The 22,849-nt window shown below is 35.7% G+C and overlaps 2 protein-coding genes across 4 annotated transcripts; both read left to right on the top strand.

Moving 5' to 3' along the window:
• Positions 1-3,219: 3,219 nt before the first annotated feature.
• Positions 3,220-9,761, top strand: LOC145562585 (putative alpha,alpha-trehalose-phosphate synthase [UDP-forming] 7). The gene is made up of 4 exons (XM_081622904.1): positions 3,220-3,451; positions 3,665-5,777; positions 5,863-6,136; positions 8,895-9,761. The coding sequence occupies exons 2-4, from the start codon at positions 3,790-3,792 to the stop codon at positions 9,204-9,206; spliced, it is 2,574 nt and encodes an 857-aa protein (XP_081479030.1). The 5' UTR covers positions 3,220-3,451; positions 3,665-3,789; the 3' UTR covers positions 9,207-9,761.
• Positions 9,762-12,975: 3,214 nt separating this feature from the next.
• LOC145562586 (protein PARALOG OF AIPP2-like) lies at positions 12,976-22,775 on the top strand. Of its 3 annotated transcripts, none has more exons than XM_081622906.1 (11): positions 12,976-13,391; positions 14,855-15,493; positions 16,794-16,879; positions 16,970-17,454; positions 17,582-18,046; positions 18,126-18,771; positions 18,877-19,107; positions 19,217-19,341; positions 19,990-20,417; positions 20,588-21,740; positions 22,323-22,775. In XM_081622906.1, exons 2-10 carry the CDS (start codon positions 14,981-14,983, stop codon positions 21,734-21,736), a joined length of 4,128 nt encoding a protein of 1,375 aa, XP_081479032.1. In that variant the 5' UTR covers positions 12,976-13,391; positions 14,855-14,980; the 3' UTR covers positions 21,737-21,740; positions 22,323-22,775. The 3 variants fall into 3 exon arrangements, with proteins under 3 accessions (XP_081479032.1, XP_081479033.1, XP_081479031.1); XM_081622907.1 differs by lacking the exon at positions 22,323-22,775 and having other exon boundaries at positions 19,990-20,217; positions 20,305-20,417; positions 20,588-22,099; XM_081622905.1 differs by lacking the exon at positions 22,323-22,775 and having other exon boundaries at positions 20,588-22,099.
• The last annotated feature ends 74 nt before the right edge of the window (positions 22,776-22,849 follow it).

The raw sequence follows: 22,849 nt of genomic DNA on the forward strand, positions 1-22,849 counted from the left end.
GGAACAGGGGGGATTATCAAAGGATGTAATGGGGAAGTGTTTGAAGTATTTGCTCTGAACTGTGGAACTTACACATGTACGAAAGCGGAGCTGCAAGGGGTGTTAAAAGGTCTACTCATAGCTTGGGAAGCAGGACATAGGAAGGTGCAAATATCAGTGGATTCTGAGGTTGTTGTGCGTTTGTTGGTAGATGAAATTCCAGCCAACTCCCCTTATATACATATTCTCCGAAAACGTAAATCTCTCGTCTTTGGTAGAGAGTGGGATGTGACGATTAACCATTGCTATAGAGAAGCAAATCGCGCTGCGGATTGGCTTGCAAACTATGGGATGGAATCGAAAGAAAAGGTTGTGATGTTCGAGGCGATCCCGTCGGATCTTCGTGTAGTTTTATTAGAGGACCTTGGTGGAATTGCATGGCCGAGGATGGTGCCGAGAAATAATAACAAGCATCAGTAGTTCAGATGGCTTATGAGACCAGTAGCTTAGCTGCTTTCCTTTATTTTGTTTTTATGTCTTTTATTTTTCTTCTTAGTTTTGTTTTTTACTTTCTTTTCCAATGGGGGTTGACCCCTCTTTTCCCCCCCAAAAAAAAAAAAAATTTAAAAAAAATAAATAAAAGAAAAACAATATAAACTAACTCAATGGATTCTTCCTTAATGGATTCATCTATAAATTATTGTCCTCTCAACTATTGAAATATTCAACCATTATGATGCATATTTATATTGCAAATTCATTTTAATAACTATTAATATTTTTATTAATTCCTAATAGATTACCCTTTTATATATAAACACCATATATGCTCTGGCGAAAAGCTAATTGAATAAATCGTGTTCATATACTTCCTATATATAGGTATGAGTATTTAAAACACTCAATAAGTAAACTTGTCACTTTCTCACCAACAACAATTGTTTATGTATTATATGCATGCACATTTACTTTGTATTTTTCATTATTAAAGTGTATTAATTGCACGATTATTTATGTTATCTACCATTATAAAGTGTTCTACCTCTATCTGTTGAAAAATTTCGTTTGTAAGACTCACGTACATTCGACAATAATAGCTTCAATTCTCATTTTATTTGTTCAAATTAGATTGAGTTTAACTAGTCTTTTGGAAAAGATTTATTTGCGGAACAACCAAGTCTATATATATAAACTCGTGGCAAGAATTAAAATCATGCCACGTGTCATCGTTCTTGCCACGTGTCGTCATGACTTGATAAATGATGTGGGGTCCTGTCATATTAAAACCGATCATCAATGTTTCCTCACAAAAATTTTATGTTCATAAATTCTAAATTTTTAATTGAACTTATATATATACTTCAATATAATCTCATTCTTTCATTTACTCATCCATAATTCATATGGGTTATATGTATTTAAAATATGTAACACAAAAATACATAGCAATTTCAAAACCACAACATGTGTTTATCTTGAAAAAAATTTTAATGGCAGATAAAAATTCCTTTAACAAATAAAACAAACTAATATAAAGTATAAAAGTTAGATTACTGCATATTTCTTAATGGATTTTGGTGATGTTCAATAATATTTAAAAAAAAATATTTTTTTAAATTATAAAACCACCAATAGATTTCACTTTAATTTATTATAATTTTTTATATACAAAAAATGACCCGGACATTGTCTTGGCCTAAAACTAGTTAAATAATTATTTTATAAAGTCAACCCTCAAGATTGGTCGAATTAGTTCCTTTTTAAAAAAATAAAATAAAAATCAAAACAAGGCCTTAATGGATATTTATGGTAGAAACTTAACTCCAATTTTGTTTTACCAACTACTATGAATAATATACATACTACTCCATAATACACAACTATGTCTCATACATGGAAAAAAAACACACATACACACGCACACACACACACAAAAAAAAAAAAAAGAAACAAAAAGCATGTATTGTACACAATTGCGTGCATACAAACTCTAACTTGAACTAGTATGAATTTGAGTCTTTTTTTATACCTATGTTACTTAGATGCGAGTACTCAAATTTGATTTAACTATTTTTGTGAAAAAATCCATAAATTTGAACTAAAAATAAGGTGTACAAGTGTTATAGGATATAACTTAAACCGAATTCGATATAAGTATTAGAGGTAAAATGAAGAGTTTGAGTACCATGTATTGAAACCTATTGTTTATGATTTGACCATCAATTATTCATTTATACTTTTATATCCTCTCCAAATGAAATGTAGAACACTAGAACTTGATTATTAGAGACATTAGAGTAATGCGCTGTTAGTCACACTATTAACAAGCTAGCTTGAGTGCCCATCCAACAGCCACCACGACACGGAAAATTTGTAAATTAATGGGCAAAGCAAGTGAAAGCATGACTCTAAAAAAAGAAATACGGTGTATAACATATGAAATTAAATAACTTACTATGAAAAGACATTACTATTGTCAAAAAAAAATAAAAAGGCATTATTACCTAAAAGTTGGATTGTGTTGTGCGGTCATTCCCGTCGTGAGCAACCCAATACAACACATTCGTAGATATTTGTCTCGTATTTGAATTATTTGAACATGCCATTCCTAAAAGCACAACTAAATTGCGTTAAAATGCCCTTAACTTATATTGTGGTCACATTTTCAATTTTTCATCATCCTTCCCCAATGCCTAACTTAGGGCCATGTCAGCTTAATTTCAATTCTGCTCAGCTCCAATTAGTTCAGTTCAGTTCCTAATTTTCTTTTCTTATAAACAATTCATTTCAATTCAATTCAATTTAGTGCGGTTCAATTCAGTTATATTCAACCCTAACATTCAACGGATAATTCATCTATTCGACTTCCTTACTACGGAGTACTCCATACCCAATTTTTTTTTTAAAAAAAACTTAACAAGGACGTGAAGGACTACATGTTTTGCACATCTAGTATCTAGATTACGTCATAAATTGCCGTCTTTGACCATTACGTTACGCGTGCTTCTGGAAGTCCTCCCTCTACCTTAAAAAAAAAAAAAAAAAAAATGACGTGGCGAAGACGCGAGCCCGACTAAAAAATGGGCCCAACAACCCAAGAACACAATTTAAAGCGCGTGACATAATGACAATTCAACTTTGCCAGCTGGACTTCCGGACCAGTCAAGCTGGCCAACCTTATCCTCTTTCGTTTTCCATTTTTTTTATTTATTTTTTAATCTCCTCAAATCACCTGTTTTCTTCATTTCCGTCACTATATTCTAAAAGCAACTCTTTTTCCTCATTTCTTTTTTTCTGGATATAATAATTCAACAACAATTTCTAATTTATTTAATCCAATTTTAATAACAAATAAACTTTGGGTCTCTTTGCTAGACAACGAACAAACCCTAGATCTGTTCTTTCTTCAAATTTTAGGATTTTTGAATCTTCTTTTTCAATCGTTTTAGATCTTCTGGATATTATCGCCAAGGTCAGTATTAATTTTCTTTGTTTTTGGTCTTCATTTTTGTTGCATTTCATGTAATTTTGTTGAGATTTCTTCAGATTTTTGTTGAGATTTCTTCAGATTTTTGTTGATTTTTTGATTTGAGCTTGTTTTGTTGGATCATTCTTGGAAGAAATGAGATTTGTTGAATGAATTTGAATGTTTCTTGAATTGGATATTGATTTGGATTTTCTGTAGTTGTGTATATAGGAAGCGATTTTGGAATTTGGGGGAAAAGATATTTTTAGTTGTTACTCTTGTTAGTGGATTGATTTGAAGGAATAGAGAGAAAGAACTGGAATTCGTAAAAAAGGGGGAACAAAATGATGTCAAGATCGTATACCAATCTTTTAGATCTAGCTTCAGGGAATTTTCCTGCGATGGGGTTGGGGCGGGAGAAAAAGCGGCTTCCGAGGGTGATGACGGTGGCAGGAGTGATATCGGAGCTAGACGATGATCAGGCGAATAGTGTATCGTCTGATGTACCGTCTTCGATTGTGCAAGACCGTGTGATCATTGTAGCGAATCAGTTACCGGTGAGGGCGAAGAGGAGGCCGGATAATAAGGGGTGGAGTTTTAGTTGGGACGAGGATTCATTACTGTTGCATTTAAAGCATGGGTTGCCTGAGGAAATGGAGGTTTTGTATGTAGGGTCTTTGAAGGTGGAAGTGAACTTGGATGAACAAGATGATGTTTCACAGATTTTGTTGGAGAAGTTTAAATGTGTACCGGCTTTCTTGCCCCCGGATATTCATACCAAGTTTTACCATGGGTTCTGCAAGCATCATTTATGGCCTCTTTTCCATTATATGCTGCCCTTTTCGGCTAGTCATGGTGGGCGTTTTGATCGGTCATTGTGGGAAGCATATGTGGCTGCCAATAAAATTTTCTCTCAGAGGGTGATTGAGGTTATTGACCCTGAGGATGACTATGTCTGGATTCATGATTACCATCTGATGGTCTTGCCAACTTTTTTAAGAAGACGTTTCATCAAATTAAGGATGGGATTCTTTCTTCACAGCCCTTTTCCTTCTTCAGAGATTTACAGGACTTTGCCTGTGAGGGAGGAGATCCTTAAGGCATTGCTTAATGCTGACCTTATTGGATTCCATACCTTTGATTATGCTCGTCATTTTCTGTCTTGTTGTAGTCGGATGTTAGGCCTGGAGTATAAATCGAAAAGGGGATATATTGGATTAGAATATTATGGTAGGACTGTTGGAATAAAAATTATGCCAGTTGGGATCCATATGGGTCAGATTGAGTCGGTTTTGAGGCTTGCCGATAAAGAGTGGAGATTGAAGGAGCTCAAACAGCAATTTGAAGGGAAGACTGTGCTGCTTGGTGTTGATGATATGGATATTTTTAAAGGGGTCAACTTGAAGCTTTTAGCTATGGAGCAAATGTTGAAGCTACACCCAAAGTGGCAGGGAAAAGCAGTTATGGTTCAGATTGCAAATCCCTCCAGGGGAAAAGGGAAGGATCTTGAAGAGATTCAGACTGAAATTGAAGCTAGCTGTAAGAGAATTAATGAAACTTTTGGACGTCCTGGCTACGAACCCATTGTTTTTATCGATAGACCAGTTTCCCTGAGTGAAAGAGCTGCATATTATACTGTTGCTGAGTGTGTAGTTGTCACTGCAGTCAGGGATGGAATGAACCTCACTCCATATGAGTACATTGTCTGCAGGCAAGGGGTTTCTGAATCTTCATCTGGTTCATCATCTAGTAGCCCCAAGAAGAGTATGTTGGTCGTCTCAGAATTCATAGGCTGTTCTCCTTCTCTGAGTGGTGCTATCCGGACAAATCCATGGAATGTGGATGCAACAGCTGAGGCTATGAATGAGGCTATCTCTATGAATGATGCTGAGAAGCAGCTGCGCCACGAGAAGCATTATAGATATGTTTGCACACATGATGTGGCATTCTGGTCAAGAAGCTTTTTCCAAGATCTTGAGAGGACCTGCAGGGACCATTTCAGGCGACGCTGCTGGGGGATTGGGTTGGGTTTTGGTTTTAGGGTAGTGGCACTTGACCCTAATTTCAGAAAGTTGACTATTGATGCTATAGTCTCAGCATTCTCTAGGTCTAAAAGCAGGGCCATTCTATTGGATTATGATGGCACTATGATGCCGCAGACATCCATTGACAAGAAGCCCAGTCAAGAGGTAATAAATATCATAAACTTGTTATCTGCAGACCCCAGAAACACTGTTTTTATTGTCAGCGGAAGAGGAAAAGATAGCTTAGGAAAATGGTTTTCACCTTGCAAAAAGGTTGGCATTGCAGCTGAACATGGATACTTTATGAGGTACTGATATTGCACCTGTATGTAGCATTGATTGTGTGTTTTCTTGTGCTTCTTTTACTAATGCATTTATATGATACTTGGTTAGATGGAGTGCGGAGGATGAATGGGAAATGTGTGGTCAGAATTGTGATTTTGGATGGGTGCAGATAGCTGAACCTGTCATGAAGCTTTATACTGAAGCAACAGATGGTTCATTTATCGAAACTAAGGAGAGTGCCTTGGTCTGGCATTATAGAGATGCTGACCCAGGTTTTGGGTCTTGTCAAGCGAAGGAGATGTTAGATCATCTAGAAAGTGTTTTAGCAAATGAGCCTGTTTCTGTAAAAAGTGGCCAGCATATTGTTGAAGTCAAGCCTCAGGTATCTTTGCTTTAACTTATTTTCAGCTTCATATTTCTGTTCAAGTTAATCATGCCATCTGCTTTTGATGATTTACTATATGAATTGTCAACTCCATAACTTTGTTAGCTAATGACGGAAAGATGTAGACAAAATATTGTGCCAGTCAGACATAAGTTGGGAATAGATTATGACATAACATTAGCATTTAAAGTCTTTAAGGTGTATTGTGGGGATCTAGTTGTAGGAAGGTATGAGTGCTGAAAACTTTTGAAGTCAGCAGCAATGAAGTTGCTCTAATGCCTTTTTGTCCTATTTTGCTTATACTTTGGATTTAGATATTGGAAAACAAGGTTTCATGGGAAAAAGAAGGAATCATCTAGATCCTCTTATTGCATACTTGTATATGATTTTGAAGTGGAATCAGTTTTCCCACTTGGATTTCTAGGTGGCATGGAAAAATTTAAATCCCTCCATGTTGTTTAGTTACTAGATATACGATGAAGCACTACTAATCTATAAGAAACTGTATAAACCCACCAAAATGTTCATTACAGTCATATATTATTTTATTATGCTATTGTTGTATCCATATTTAAACCCTTGCTGTTTTGTGACTATCATCTCCCTAAACAAAATCTCTCATTTTATTCAGAAGTATGTTAAACAAAATCATCTTTAGGCATTAGGCAGTGAGTTTATTTGGATTTTGTGAAAGTCAACAATAATGCTATTGCATTTGAATCCTTATGTTAGATCTTTGTACACGATTGATTTCTCCAACACTAAGTTTTCTATTCTTGGCTATACTTGCTTATGCTTAACACAAATAACCAGCATATTCAGGGTACAATGATGAAATTCATATCTATTTAACACTTAATGAAATTTGCCAAAAGTCTCTTTTATCTAGATATTTTCTCTAATGAATGTAACAATTTACAGTTCAGTGGGTTCCATCAACAATATATTTCTCATTATTATTTGTTTTGTCAACTGTAAACTATGCGTTCCTTTCTATATCCATATGAGTGGCTACTTTATTCTATGCATGGTCCTCAATATAGGTCAACCTTTAGAGATTTTGTTATTGGAACTAGTCATCAAGGGTTCAAGGATAAATAAAAGAATCAAATCCAAATATCATTGATAGGATTTTCTGAACTTCCTCATAATAATTGATTTTTGAGAGGATCACACAAAATCACCGTTAGTTATCTCTTGAATGTTTGAACTTTTAGGAATAGCTTTAATTTGAATGGTAAGTTTAGATAACTTGAATGGTACAGAGTAATATCTAAAGGTTTGTAGCTCTGTTTTTCTACACACTTACGCTGACAATTTAAGTTTAACTAGAGTGTATCCGTGCTAATGCACGGTATATACGTAGCATGTATGTATTTAGAAAGAAAAACAATAGGAGGTGTGGAAGTTATAAAAAACAATTTTAAAAAAATTTGCAGCAATGGAAGTTAGTTAATTGTATGTTATAGCAAATAAAAAAAAAGAAAAATGGAAGTTCTTAATTGGAGATTAAAGCAAAACATTAAAAAAAAAAAAAAAAAAAAAAAAAAACTAAAATGTATGAGATTTAAGAATTAGGCTTTTGGGGAGGGCTGTAGTTAACCGACTCTTAAATTATATAAAAGATTCATAATCATTCAGTACTATTTGATGAATACATGAAATGATATAAAATACATGAATTGATTTAATTTCCTCTCTGTTGTTAATTGAACTATTGGAATACATTTTATTATTATTTTGTTCTATTGATTTAAACATTCAAATAGTTTTTAGTTATTGAATAAATTATTCTACAAGTATATGTAGTACAAACAAAATATTAATACTATTTATATGTATAAATTCATAGGATTCTTCTGCATTCTTTTATTGCAATATACCTTGTAAATATCAATTTCAAAATTTTGGATTTTGTACAGTGAATGATACAAGATACAGCATAACAACACATCAACAATATTTGACATAATACAACAAAAAAAAATTTGAAGTTAGGATTAATTATGCCAACAAACTAGACTGTCAAGCCCTTCTGCCTCATTTATAGTCAATTGAAAGTAAAAAACACATTTATTCCTTGTGCATGTAAATTTAGGCGTAAATATTGTACAAAATTAGTTCTGAGGGATTTCATGTGAAATTTCCAATATTATATGTAAATATACTTAGTTTAATGCTAATATTATTCTAAATCAAACTCCATCAATACCTCTAATGCTGCATGCCTTGATGACATGCTCTGTTTTCTTGGAATGTTGCTCTGTGTACTGTTCTGTGCTCTGTGTGTGAATCAAGTCTTTAGGAGAAAGAGGATGGGGGAGAAGGAGAGATATTTAGAGATGGAACTGGGCTAGGGTAGAGTTAGTGCCTTTGTGGCTGAGGGATTTGTGATGAGCAGCTTGGGCAACACAGTGTGGGTTGTTGGAGAAAGACTTTGTGGGGGAAAAGCTGGAGTTATTTATCAACAAACAGTAGACTAGCTAAGGGAGAGAGATTGCTTTTCCCGCATCAAATGCTAAATGGCCCTTGGTTGTATCTTCCTTATGGTTTGCTACATTGTTGCTATGATTATCTTAAGCAGGGTACTTTGTACTTCACAAATGCTATTTTCATGTTGGAACATCCAATACTTGGTAACTGAGTAATATGTGATAGAATGTTAAGATGTTGCAATATGAAGTTCATGTAATTCACTAATGGTATTTGGCTTCGTTCTTTATGTTTGACTTTATTTTTTTCTTATTTCTTTCAGGGTGTAAGTAAAGGTCTAGTTGCGGAGAAGATATTCGCCAAAATGGCTGAGGATGGAAAGCGTGCTGATTTTGTTTGCTGTGTTGGTGATGATAGATCTGATGAAGACATGTTTGAGATCATTGGGAGTGCGATGAACAGTTGTATACTGTCAGCGAATACGTCAGTGTACGCTTGTACGGTTGGACAAAAGCCGAGCAAGGCAAAATATTATTTGGATGATACCGCTGAAGTCATAAACATGCTTGATGCCCTTGCTGAAGTTTCAGACCCTTTAACGTCAAGTGACGATGAGACAGGAAGCCCCTCTTGATAGTTGCTTCAGTTATTTTTCAAGTAAATATTGCTTTAATCTTCAAAATAGCATAACTCAAGGATTTCCTTTCTTGCCTGATACCTCTGGGACCAAGAGTTGGTTCATACCCTACTGGGCGATCCAGAAAATGTCTGAAATTGAATCTGGCTGAAAAATTGAGGTGGGGGATGGGTCTTTTGAGAACTTTTTTTCCGGATTGCCTAAAGGTATACGCAATTGATATTTTCATGCTTGGAAAAGGCTGATTAGGATTGGCAAATGGGGGACTTCGCTGCGTCAAATGTACATAGAGAGGCTCACCAGGCTTTGCCATTGGATCCGTTCTGAAATTTGTCATATGTAAGAGTTGCTTTGTTCCATTTAACTGCCTGGTTGGTGATTGACTCGTATAAGTATTGAAGTCAGATGTCTGGCAAGAACATAACGGGTTGGCTTGTAACTTGCCGCATTGAGTTGTGGGTATAGATGTTTTAGCAATTGTTCTTTGCCTCACTGCTCTATTCTGAGAGAGTGAATTCATTTTATGTTTACTTGACAATGTTGAATTCTTTAGTAGGTGTACTCCATAGGCAATTGTTTGGGCTGCTGATTATATTTTAAAATGCCAGAATAGGAGTGTTACTCATTCTTTATTAAAATTCCTTCAAGATGTGACGCAGCAAAAGATTGCTGCATATAATGATTCTGCCTTTGGTACATCCATAGTCTGTACTCCGTAGTACTAGTATTAAAAATTTTCGGACCCTTCCTTCAGTGATTGCAATGTATTAAGGCTTGCAATTGCTCTTTAAATGGGAAGTCCGAATCTTGGAACTTTGTACACCAGGAGTGCATTTGTATTCTACCCATGACCCTAGGCATTTGGTGGTGGCATGGAGGCACACATTGAATTGCAGGCGGTATTTTGTTTCCTGTTTTTCTGCTACAAATCTTCTTTCCAGTTCAGTGCTGAGCAGAAATTGACGCAGTTGCATGATACTGAGTATGTCGCACTACATTGGTTTCAATTCAACTGTTAAAGAGTTCAACATATATCAAAGCACCGAGATGTGAAGCTAACACCGGTTCCAATGCAACTGTCTAAAAGTTCATCTATCAAAGCATCAAGATGAGATGCTACCGCCTATCGGCCTTCACTCATATCATTCACAGACCTATGACGACGAACCCTGAACTTCCAGTGTTGAATCTGAAAGAGTTTTTTGAAGGACGATTGTTTTATGGGTTTGTTTCCCTAGATTAGCTCTAAATGGTTTGAGTAGGTGTGCCTTTAATTGCTGATGAGCGCACAACCAAGCAATTTAAGATCTGATATGCCATATGTTGACAAAAATAGATACTAAGCATTACTTTTAACAACCATTTTAATAAAGAGCGTTTAAAGTGTAATTTAGACAACGATTCTTCTGACTTGACTGTGAGTCTTTTGAGAAATCTTGAACTAGAAGATGAGGAGGCGAAATTAATATTGGTTAATTTACAATATCTATCTAACCCAAAAACTAATAATAATTACTTTGTTGATAAGAATAATGACTAAAGTAGTTAAGTTTCAAACCTCAATAACAGTTTGGGGTTAGAGTGAACTCATTTGTTATGTTATTTTTATTTTTCCTCCTCGATTGCATCTTTTGCACTATCAAATATTGCGTAAAATATTACTCTGTAGTTTTACCATTACCTAATTATAATAATGCATCAGATTGTTTACATTACTCTAAAGTACAAAATAACAAATAGATTCAAACACAATTTGCTGGCTTGAATATGTGATTAATGTCTCCAAGGTAATTCTGGTTGATCCTCGAGTTAACATCCAAAGCAAGAATATGTGATTAATGTCTTCGAGGCAAATTTGGATGATCTCTCGGGTATGTTAACAGAGCAAATTTATATCACAAACCATATATTTAACATCTAAGACTCTATTTTGTATTATATACACTTTGTACATAGTTGAGATCAATTGGATGAAGCTCCCATATTTAGGTATTGGCAAAGGTGAGATAATCACCTAGATGGATGTATCCACAACTCAACAAGTCATATGAAAAAAAAAGAGTGATGATTTAAAGGTGCAATGAAAAAAAAAATGACGTAGAGTAAATTGAATGGAGTTCGAATGGACTAAATGAGTGGCGTCAAATGCTTTGCTTATCTATAACATTTAGTCCAAATTGGTGGTTCCATTTATTAAAAATAGTATTAAAGGTTATTTATTGCAAATGAAATACAAAAATGTCAATTGTTTAGTTATAACAAATTAACAACCATCACAAAAACCCTCATAAAATAGAACAACTAGAACATATCATTTAATTTATGGATTTCATTTAACTTAAAGGCGTTATAGTTGGTCAAGTTTTAAAAAATGATGAGATTGAATTTGTCTGCACCATTGCTCTCATGGCTTTAATTTGACTAGTTATTTCAACAACAAACTCCTATTTCGATCTATTCACATTTTTGTTGAATGAAAAATCAAAACATGAACCTTGAGGTAAGTTTGCACGAAAGTATAACCCTTATGTAACGGATGTTACACGTTTTTGATGTATGTAGTATGCATACATGCATCCCTTAAGGCTTAATAAGATGCAATAAATATTTTTCCTATTTTGACAACACTGGTTTGAAAATTCACAGAAAAATTGCGCATAAACTGAAGTTAATATTGTTAAATTACTTTTAAGTGCCATGTACATCCCCTTTTACCTCTTACATTTGTTAATGCAAAATTTTAACAAATTCATCCAAAAAATAAATTGATATTTGAAAAATATCAAAACCTTTTACCATAAGTCCATAACATTTGCTATTTTTTAAAATATCAATAAAAATTGCATCACAATTCATATACGTATTATACGAAAAATGCAAAACTCAACCTTATGGTATTACAAAATACTATGAAACATAGAAATCACGGATTTAAAGTCACATACATGTTATTACATAAAATCGACATTTTATACTCCATATGTTTTTTTAAAATTTTTTTATTTTTTTTATTTTTTATGTTAATACAGAGTATGTATATCTATCGAGATGAATCTTACTCTTACAATATTATATTCAATCAACCTTGAGATTATGGGAGCAAACCCCACTAGAGGTATGTTGGGATGGGGATTCCCTTACCTTTCTCCCTCCACTCCCAAAGTACATAGCCTGTTAACTCGGGTCGGAAGGATTTGTGAGAGGCTCCAGTCTAATAGGGCCCTTTTCCATAAAAAAAAAAAAAAAAAAGTTCAATCAACCTTTTCTTTTATTTCATAAAAAAAAAAAAAAAAAACTCTCTCCGTATTTTAATAAGTGTTACACTTTCTTTTATGGCAAAAAACTACATTAAAATATTATATATCTCTCCACTCATGGTCTCCACCCAAACACACTACTACTTTTTTTTATTATATCTTTCTTCTCACATTCATTACTTTTCAATAAACTATTAACCCCACTATCTTTCTTTTACAATTTTTTAATACTCCAACTATCCCATTTGCCTCTTATTTTATTCAAGTCAATTAATTTGCCTAAAACTATGTGTTGATCAAAGTGTAACACATTAAAAAAACACAGAGGAAATAACATTTTTTTTTTCCTTTTTTCCTATTCTATTTTTAAAATATTCATAATTTTTTTTTAAGGTGTTATAAATTTTGAAAGACCCTTGACTGGGCAACTGACGACTGAATCCATCTGAACCCTAACCCTTACCGCCACACGTGTAAACCACACTCGCGAAAAAACTGGTCCCTATATAAATCTCCAGAATTTGCAAATCTAAACCATTCTAACTTTCCAATAATTTCACTTTTAGTCCCTCAATTTTGCTTCATTTCGCTTAGCAGTCCCTCCCCATTTTTTTTTGTTGAAGCGAGAGATTCAATCCCCAACTCCATAACTTGGAAGAAAGAGAGAGAAAGTTTTAGAGAGAGAAAGTTTAGAACTCTCTGAATAAATTTTAAATTTAATTTAAAATTAATAATTTTGTATTAATACTTTTAATAAAAATTGATAAATATAAATAAAATTTATAAATTTAAAATATAGTCGGTGACGAATTTTCAGTTGCAACACCAAACACGCCCTAATTTCTCTCTCCTCTGCTCGGCGGCCGGTGACATTGCCGCTTTAATTGTCTCCTTTTTTCATGGGCGATCTTTGGATTTTTTTAAGGTTAGTTTTTTTTGGGTTTAATTTGATCTTTTTGTTTGATTTTTCACTTGTAATTTTGTGTTAATTTTTTTTTTGGATTTTTGATGATTTTTTAGTTTAAGGGTGCTGTGATTTTGGGCTGATTGATTGATTTTTGTGATTACTGGGTTAATTTGTGAGTAATTTGGGTAAAATCGATTGATTTTTTATGGTTAGGGTTTCAAATTTGTGAGTGTTGATGTAATTGTTAATTAGGGTTTGTTGCTTATGGCCTTCTAGATTGATGATAGATTAGTTAATGGATGATTGATTTTTAGGCGTGCAACATGATTTTGTCATAATGTTGAAGAAATGATTAGTTTTTTTTTTTGAATTTGTTGATTATTTTCATGCGTTGTATTTTATATTTCATATTTGGGATTGTAGAATTTGATGTATATCTGTTGTGGGTTTTATGACATGCATCATCACGGATTGCAGCGCTTATGAGTTATCGATTGAACTCGCGCTTCAGTCAGCTTGTCACACTGAAATCTCAGTGAGGGAAGATGGTTAGGGGGACAGGAGAAGATGAAAGGATTGCTGGTGTTTGTAATCTGACCGTTTCGATTTTGTTCGTTTTTCAGAGTGTTTTATCCTTCACTTCTGGAATTTCAGTTGGACAGTTTATATTATCATCCTTCACTGTTGTTGTTACTATCATCTACTAGCTTATATTGGTGATATTATTGTGCTCAATATGGTGACTTGTTGGATTGGTTTGATTGAGATTGCTCTGCATTTCTTCTACATAGAACAAACTCTAAAATGCGAGTGCCAGCTAATGACTTTTTTTTTTACTGTTAAGTTGCCATGCTTATTTGGAAACATGAAGCATTTCTTCAGGAGATTTCAACAGCATTGCTGTTGAAATTCTTTTCTTTAAGTGACAATTTACAGTCTTGTTCCATGGTTGCATCTGGTTATGACAGGGTTTCACTTTGTAAATTTTGTGTTGGTCATTACATTATATATTTTTTGGGGAAGGGGTGGATCATGATGCTGCTCTTAGCATGACATTGGTAGTCAATCACTAGCATGATGGGTCCTTTTTTTAAAAAAAAAATTATTTATTTATTATTATTATTCACTATTATATTTGGCTGGCTGTACTCATGAAATATAGCATCGGAGTTTTAGATTTTAACTAAACAAGTGTACATACAACTATACAAGGGAAAATGGTGTATCTTTAGGAATCAAATGGAACTGTGAAATGGAGAGGCTTCTAAGCTCTGACTTAATTTTTCGAGATTATAACTCCTCAGTTTCCATACACATGACTTCTTCCTCTTTCCTTTCTTCTGTATTGTTTATTTGTTGATATGCTTGCATATGGGTTTTTTTTTTTTATATATATATATGTATACATATAAAATTATTTGAACATTCATGATTATTAACTTTAATCTAATTTCCAATCGATTTCTCATTTCCTCTTTCAGGAAATATTTTGTATTCGAGGACACGAGAGGTGTGTACTGAGGCAAGGGGGTTTATAAAAAGCAAATTATCGAAGACACGTTTGTTTTAGCATTTTGTTAACCTTTTGAGCATCATAACTAGTTATTATGATGCTGAAGAAGAATGATCAAACTGCTGACCTTTGCCAGGCAGCTGATGACAGTGAGGATCCTAGTTCCACTTTGGTGGCTTCTGAGTGGAGGAGGGACCAGAGAGGTTTAGGACAGGGCAACGATGACACTTTTATTAATAAAAAAACCAGTATTGCGAATGAGGTTCTTTGCTCAGGTACAGATAAAAATGATAGAAGTGGGTCATGTGAGAATGGTCTAGTTAACAATCTGGGTCAAGGAGTTGAGGCAGTTGATTTGAGGAATAACCCTGGGAGTCCAGGTTTGGATTATGATATGGAAGACGGGCATCTTGAATCTAGAAAGAATAGTCAATCTTCAGAAGCTACTATTCAGAGATTATCCGCATCACCTAGTGACAGTTTTCATGGCCAGAATGAGAAGGTCATGCAGTCAAATGATGTAATGGAATCTGATGAAAAGTTTGAATCTTCTTTGCAAACATCTCATGGAGATGATGTTGATGAATCTGATGTTGAGGAAGAAGATGTAAGTAAAGTTTTTTGAGATTTTTATCCTGTTAAAATATACTGACTTTTTCATGATCTACTACACTATTCTCTTTGCCATTTTATTTATTAGCTGTCATTTAATATGTTCTGCTGGAAAGAAAATTCAGGGCATATTATCGCATGAAACTCTGCTTTTCCTGTTTAGAAATTATCGACCTGTTGGAATAAAGTAGATATGTTAAGAACGTTATGAATCAGACAAAAACAGAATATATTTAGAACATTATAAATCAGAAATGGAATGTATTAAGAACATAAAACAGAGTGTTTTTAATTTAATTAATTTGGTATGATATGAGTCATATGACTCACTAGAACTTAATTGAGGAGTGTTTTGAGTTGATTCACTTCTATTTTGAATTTGCCTCTCGTAGTCACCCTAGTATAGAATGGGGTTTGGCACATATGAGTTCCACCAATGCTACTCCTTGAAAATTTGCATTATAGGTATCTTCTTTCCTTTTGAAGCTTAGTTTGGTGAAGGAGAAGATCCCCTGAAACCGGGAGGGAAGCTCAGTTCCACCAATGCTACTCCTTGAAAACTGTTAGAAAGGGGTGTTTTTGGTAAAACTACTTGACTGGGGAACATCTACTTTAAAATTTTACAACATTGGTGTTTTTTTCCAACTGTAATTTGTCCAAGAATTTTATGCTAATCATCCTAGTGGGACATTAACGTCCTTAGAAATGACAATATTTGGATAAATCTAGTTCAGTCATCCTTGTTGAGAGCATTAAACCATATTACACCTGCTTGTTTCTCTTATAACTAATTTCCCGTGGAGTATGGAAGCTTGTATGCTGGTCCTATCAATGGCTCAGTCTGCTGAATGCTGGTTGTTATGACCTACAATGTTCCCACTGCCATATTCTGATTGACCTGGAGGCCTGTTATATTTGTTGGTTTAACAGATTATAGATAGGCATATGCTTGTACAATGCCTTTTTTATTTCTCTTTAAAGCAAAAAGGCATGCCTGAACATGTTCTTGGTGGTGTCTTGTTCATTTGTCCATTGAATTGATCGAATGCATAATTTCAAGCACAGTACTAGGAAGCTAGCATTTTATTAGTTCATATGGCCATTGCATATGTTCATAGGTTGCTTTCTTATATATCTGTATTGTTAACCATTTGTTTTCATTGTATGCAATTGGCTATATGAGGTTGTCTTGCTTTCTTTACAACATGAAAATACTTGTTTTCACATCTTGTTAGTTTCTGTTCTTGATTTTTTGCCAGACTAATTCAGAGTTCATTTAAATGGGAATATGACAGGTGAAGGTGTGTGATATTTGTGGTGATGCTGGCCGTGAAGATTTGCTAGCTGTATGTAGTAGGTGCAGTGATGGTGCAGAACACACGTATGTTTAAAGCTTTTCTTCTTTCAATTTTGATCTGGTGATAACTGCTGTATTGACTACATCTTAACTTGTATCAATTTCTCGAACTAGGTATTGCATGCGCGTGATGCTTGAGAAAGTTCCAGAAGGTGACTGGTTTTGTGAAGAATGCAAATATAATGAAGAACTGGAAGCACGGAGGCAGGAGCCCATAAAGTTAGGTAGTACTGAAAGAAGCAAATCTCTTGGAAGGACAAGTTCTGTAAATTCAGACCCTTCTACTAAGATGGATAATAAGGACTCCTTAAGTGAACGTAGTAAATTGAAAACTGTTAGTCTTAGTAAACAACTATCGGCAAAGAGGTCTGAAGACAGCATTGAAGCTGGTCCAACAGCAAAAAAGCAGGTTTTTGAGTCAAGTGCAGGTTCGCCAACTGCATTAAGTCCTAGTCGAGTGCCTGTGCTTTCTAGGGATAGTTCACTGAAGAATATGGATAAGACAAGAGGAAAGCTTACAAATTCAACAGGCACTGAATCTGCTGGGGATTCATCGGAAAGTACACGTTCTCCTACCAAAAATTCTCACATCCTGAAAGGTAACTTCTCATGCGCTTGTGGATTTGGCTGTTTTTTTTTCTTTCTAAATTTTTATGATTGTAATCATCATTTTTATAACAACTTTTTTTAGGTTATATAGTATTGATTACCTGCTTTTTGTTCCAGGTAATTTCGCAAAGTCAAATTCCTTTGGCTCCTCTAATTTGAAGGCAACTGTAAAGGTGTCAGAAGAAGTTGTTCAAAAGCCAAGGCAAGGTGGTGTTGATGCAAAAGATGGGTTAGGGAAATTGATTGGCAAATCTACATCTTTTAAAGGATTAGGACGCTCTAGTTTGACTGAACCGAAAGTCAAAATGCTGTCTCCAAAGTGTGCTCCCGTTCAGGAATTGAAAGGTCAGAAGCAAGTAAGAGATCGTGGCTCATTTGAAAGAAAAAACTCCATCAAATCAGACCATTCTTTTCCTGTTCAATCAGCAGCTAATTCTTCCAAGCGTCTTCCTCGTGTTGAAAACATCTCTGTAAGCAATAGTCGAGATTACAAGAATGCTCAATCTGATGGAAAATTGACTAGTTTATCGAAGCAGGCCTGCAATTTGGCTCACAAGTCACCAGAGTCTATGGGTAGTTCAGGTACTTTGAAATCCAGTAATGTTCCTAGTTTTGTTGTTTTCCTCTTTAAGTTTTTGATAGTTAGGTTTTTTTTTATCAGGTGAAGCTAAGAGGTTATCAGGGACAAGTATCAGGGGATCTGGAACTGGTAGCTCTGCCGAAGCAAAGCCCAGCCATGGCAGCTTAAAGGACGGGCCAGCTTTAAATTCTTTGCGGACTGCTGACGCATCCCTTGTTGGCACCAACGGGGCCAAGGCAGATGGGCATGACAATCAGACTGAAAAAGCATTAGAAAATAATTTAGGTCGCCCTAGACAATGTGTTAATGGTGCTTTGATTAGTGGAAATCGCCGAGGGGCTTCCTCAGATGTTTACCTGTCGAGAGTAAAAGATGGGATGCATGAAGAAAATAAGTTAAAGGCTGCTATTGAGGCAGCAATGCAAAAAAAGCAGCACATTTTTAAAAAGAATAAGATACCTGAGAAACTTAATGAGTTGTCAGTGGCAATTAGTCAAGGAAATCAGGAAGGAGATGCAGTTCTAAATCAACCGATGGATTTAATCGCTGAGGAAGCAGTTCATGCAAGGGATGCAGGACTTTTCAGCAATACATCAAACTCTTTCAAACATACATCTGTTGGTACTGCAAAGGAGTTTAAAGTTTACCCTGCTGATGTTGTCCTTTCTTCTGAAGAAGACTCAGTTTTCACATCATCAGTCATCCCTGAACAAGAGGCTGTCTGGCAGTATGAGCTCTTTTCTCAGGCCTTCTTTCGTAATGTTTGGCTGATATTAGCTTTGTTTTCTTTTATCTTATATTTTGCTGATGAGATGCTTGCTTGTTTTTGCAGAGGTGGTTTTGAGATACATAGAAATGGAAAACTTTCAGAAGTCTGGGGTGGGTTTCAAGCTCATTTATCAAGTTGTGCATCTGGAAAAGTGCTTGAAGTGGTGAGTAAGCTTCCGCAGAAAATTGTTTTTAACGAAGTATCTCGACCATGTGCGTGGCCTATTCAGTTCAAGGAAGCAGGCCCTCGCGAGGATAACATTGCGTTGTATTTTTTTGCCAAAGATCTTGAGAGGTTTGTGCTAGCACATATTTTCTTCTATATTCATAGTTGAAGTACTTTTGTGGTTATACATGTAATTGCTCTGGTCTTCATTGTGATGCCTTTGTTGCTTGTGTCCCAGTTATATGAGGAGTTACAAGAATACGTTGGAGTATATGATGAAGCATGACTTAGCTCTTAAAGGCAATGTGAATGGGGTCGAACTCCTTATATTTCCATCAAACCAACTTTCTCATAGATCACAGCGTAAGTTCCCAAAGTCTACATATCTTGATCTATTGTGATCTTGTAATTGTTTTTGATGTGTATAATCTTAACTGCTTGGAGGCAATAGTTCCTAAAATTGACCTAGATTGACCTCTCTAATCTTTATGCAACAACACAATATGTTGTTAGCCCAGGGCCTTGCCGAGCAAAAGGCTCGTTACCTAGGGTAAGTTGTTGGATTTAAAGACTTACTGTTTCTTTGATCCTTGCTGATTCCAAACTTTTGCTTACATCTTCTCTGCTCTGTGTGAAAAACATTTGTATGGTAATGTCCTATGACTGTCCTTTACTTCTTGAGTGACAGAATGAGGTTCCTCTTCCACAATCGCTTTCTTGGTTGTATATTACTTGACTGTTATTTCGTGACTTGTTCTCTCTCCTTAGGATGGGTTGATGCTGCCGTTGTGAAATGCTAGAATGCAAAATTATATTTTTGATGTCCTATGAAGAAAATACGCAACACGTTTTACATTCATTTGTGACCTGATCTGTTATGTTTCTTCGCTTATTAACATTTTTTCATGAGCTGTCTTGTTTCTATGGGTGGTTACTCTTTATATTTTACATAGAATTGTTTTTGATAGGTAGTAAAGAGTTGTGCTATTGTAATTTGCCATTCTTCTGCAGGTTGGAATACTTTATATTTTATGTGGGGGGTTTTCCGTGGACGGAGGGCACGTTGCTCAGATGACGGAAATGCTTCTCTGGAGAGGCCTGAAATTTCTGTTTCTGTTTCAAATATGGTCCCTAGAGACAAAGATGTTTCAGCTGCTTGTCTCTCTGAGGACACATGTTTGCAGAGGCCCGCAGTAGAAGACTTATCTGTATCAGGCAATGATACTGCTGTACCGAGATGTGAGCCTCCAGTTTTAGATGGGTCATCTCTTCAAAAGTCTGGCAGTTTGTCTAATGGAGATTGTTCTGACCAGGGATATAATGTAGGTCGGACCAATTTGAGCTCACCAACCAGCCAAAGGGACCTTGATAAAATAACCGAAAAATGTTCTTCATTTTTAGGTACAAAAGCATGCTCTGTGTCACGGACTGTTGCTCTGGTAATGTTTGGTTTCCTTGATCTTTTCTTCATTATTTTCGGCTCTTTTGGCAGGATTTACTTAGATAATGTATCTTCACTTGTTGCATTCCAGTCATACATCTCCTTTATTTAATTTGTTGTACTGATTCTCTGTATGTAATCCTGACTAGTTTTCCCCACTGTATGTAGGAAGATCAGAATCGGCAAGACCCTTGTGTAATTTTAAAGCATCATGAACCCAAGAAGTCCCTGTCAGATCTTGTGTCGGAGAAACGAGATAATTCATCTGATTCTTCCAAAGTGCTTATGGAGAGTAAGCAAGAAGATTACTCTGCTTCCGCTATAGAAAAACAGGAAGTGCTGCATACAGTATGCAACAGAATTTATGAAAAGTCTGAGAATCACTTGAAGCAAGAAGATCAGTGTGTGAATAACATACAGGAAAATGGATGCCAGGCGAAACTTGAGAATAGTGTGGGGCGAGTGGACAAGAATCATTCTGTGTGGAAGAATGATGAAGTCAATTTGAATTGGAAGGAGGGATTAAAGCAAGAAGGGTTTGTGGATATAAATGTTTCTGTTGATGGTAGCATGGAAGCCCTCCCTGTCTTGCAATGTTCACCCAAAAGACATTCAGATGAAGAATCAAAACCTACAATAGAAGCTACTTCTGTGATCCCATGCCAAAAGAGGCTGTGGGCGGAAATGAAAGACGGCTCAGAAGGTAGTGAACAAGCATGCGTCAGCAAAAGATTAAAAGAGGATGATGGTCTATATGGTTGTGATCTACGTAGTGTTCCAAGTGCTTTCAGTGATAGGTTTGCAGCTCAAATGCGTGATGTGAGCACTAGCTCGTGTATTGAAAATACATCTAATGAAGCTGTTGATGGGAAGTCAAATTTGGTGAATTCAGAATCAGCTGAGAGATGTTTCTTTCTTGTGGACCCACATGCTGCTCAAAGTAACTCATCAGAAGATCACTCATCGCCTTGGAAAGTGTCGTCTTTGTTAGGAAATGAGAATCGGCTACCTGATGGATCTCCGAACTTGGAACTTGCTTTAGGAGTTGAAAAGAAACAGTCAAGAAAAGGAGTCTTGCCTTTCTTTGCTGGGATAGTTGATAAAAAAGGTCCTGACAGGCCTCCTGACATACCATCTTCAAAGGAAGATGATGAAGATGCCAGTGCTTCTCTCTCTCTTTCCCTTGCATTTCCATTCTCGGGTAAGGAAAGCCCGGTGAGGCCTGAGAGGCCCCTGACAAATCTGGAACAGGCGCTTCCTGCAAGGCATGAGGCAAATACTTCTCTGCTTCTTTTCAGGGGTACACCAGGCAAGTAGACAGGTCAGTAATCATATGTATATTATTTATTTCACATATGGCAAATCAATTGGTCATATACTTGATCCTTCTCATGGGTTTTTGAGAGGACCAATGCCTCATGTTCATAACCCCACAGGATTTGTTGATATTTTACCCTGCCCTTACTCAAAAATCCCCATCCCTTCTGTCTTTTTTTTAATCTTCTCTTGGATGGTGCATAAGCACGGCTCTTTGTATATAAAGAGAATAGTAGCCGTCACAGTCCACAAATGCATAATGATCCAAACTGATGTTCTATGTACCGAAAATTGTTGTCTAGTTTTGTCTAATGTACTTCAATTAACATTTTCTTTACAAGATAGCAAAATAAGTCTCTGAAATATTTTCTTGTTCTGAGTAAAAAGTAGAGGATGATGGAATTTATACATAGTTTGTACTGGTGGAGAATAGTGTTAGTAATGACTGGCGCTTGTGGGCAAGGCCAGATTGTAGGACTAAGCTGTAACAAGTGTTAAAGATTATCATTACAAACCATTTTTGGTAAGTCGCGCACCAAGAATATTCATGCTGTATTCTGATTCGACGAGTCTCTCATCTTGCCAGTGGCTAGGAGTGCAAGCTGAACTGTTTCTGATCTTGGCTTTGCTTGGACCTCTGCTCAGATGACCATTGTTTGGGATAACTAAATGAACACAATGTATATGATACTTGTATAGTTGTACCAAGATCCTTTCCCCCATATCTCTCCTCACCCACCCAAAAATAATGCAAAGACAAAGAACTAGTGGAAAAGTAGCAGCTTGTATAGAAAGGGTTGGAACCGGGCTTGAGATGCAGCCTGTTGTAGGGCATATGTTCAACGGGAAATGCATGTTTTGGGAAGCATGTTGTCATCTGTAGAGACGACTACTGATCTTTGCCTGAAATTTTCTGAGTTCGAATTTGTAATCAATCTGGCTTCTCATTGGTGAGGAAAATAGATGAGAATATCATTGAATTCTCTGGTTGTCTCCAAAATCCTGAGACGTGCCGTTCTTTTTTATCCAGTTGGTCAACTATATTCAATTGAGCATCTAATAATGACTACACTTGATCATTGAAATTTGGATACTAACGTGATAAATTTATTT

Source organism: Chenopodium album, chromosome 10, assembly GCF_948465745.1.
Source record: "Chenopodium album chromosome 10, dcCheAlbu1.1, whole genome shotgun sequence".
In the NCBI taxonomy this organism is placed as follows: Eukaryota; Viridiplantae; Streptophyta; class Magnoliopsida; order Caryophyllales; family Amaranthaceae; genus Chenopodium; species Chenopodium album.

What these genes read in the sequence shown, in the direction of transcription:
- LOC145562585 (XM_081622904.1), top strand. Translation starts at nt 3,790, where the DNA reads ATGATGTCAAGATCGTATACCAATCTTTTAGATCTAGCTTCAGGGAAT. An exon ending in GAACATGGATACTTTATGAG is followed by an intron (nt 5,778 to 5,862) that starts GTACTGATATTG and finishes ATACTTGGTTAG; the next exon opens with ATGGAGTGCGGAGGATGAAT. An exon ending in TTGTTGAAGTCAAGCCTCAG is followed by an intron (nt 6,137 to 8,894) that starts GTATCTTTGCTT and finishes TATTTCTTTCAG; the next exon opens with GGTGTAAGTAAAGGTCTAGT.
- LOC145562586 (XM_081622906.1), top strand. Translation starts at nt 14,981, where the DNA reads ATGATGCTGAAGAAGAATGATCAAACTGCTGACCTTTGCCAGGCAGCT. An exon ending in CTGATGTTGAGGAAGAAGAT is followed by an intron (nt 15,494 to 16,793) that starts GTAAGTAAAGTT and finishes GGAATATGACAG; the next exon opens with GTGAAGGTGTGTGATATTTG. An exon ending in AGAGTCTATGGGTAGTTCAG is followed by an intron (nt 18,047 to 18,125) that starts GTACTTTGAAAT and finishes TTTTTTTATCAG; the next exon opens with GTGAAGCTAAGAGGTTATCA.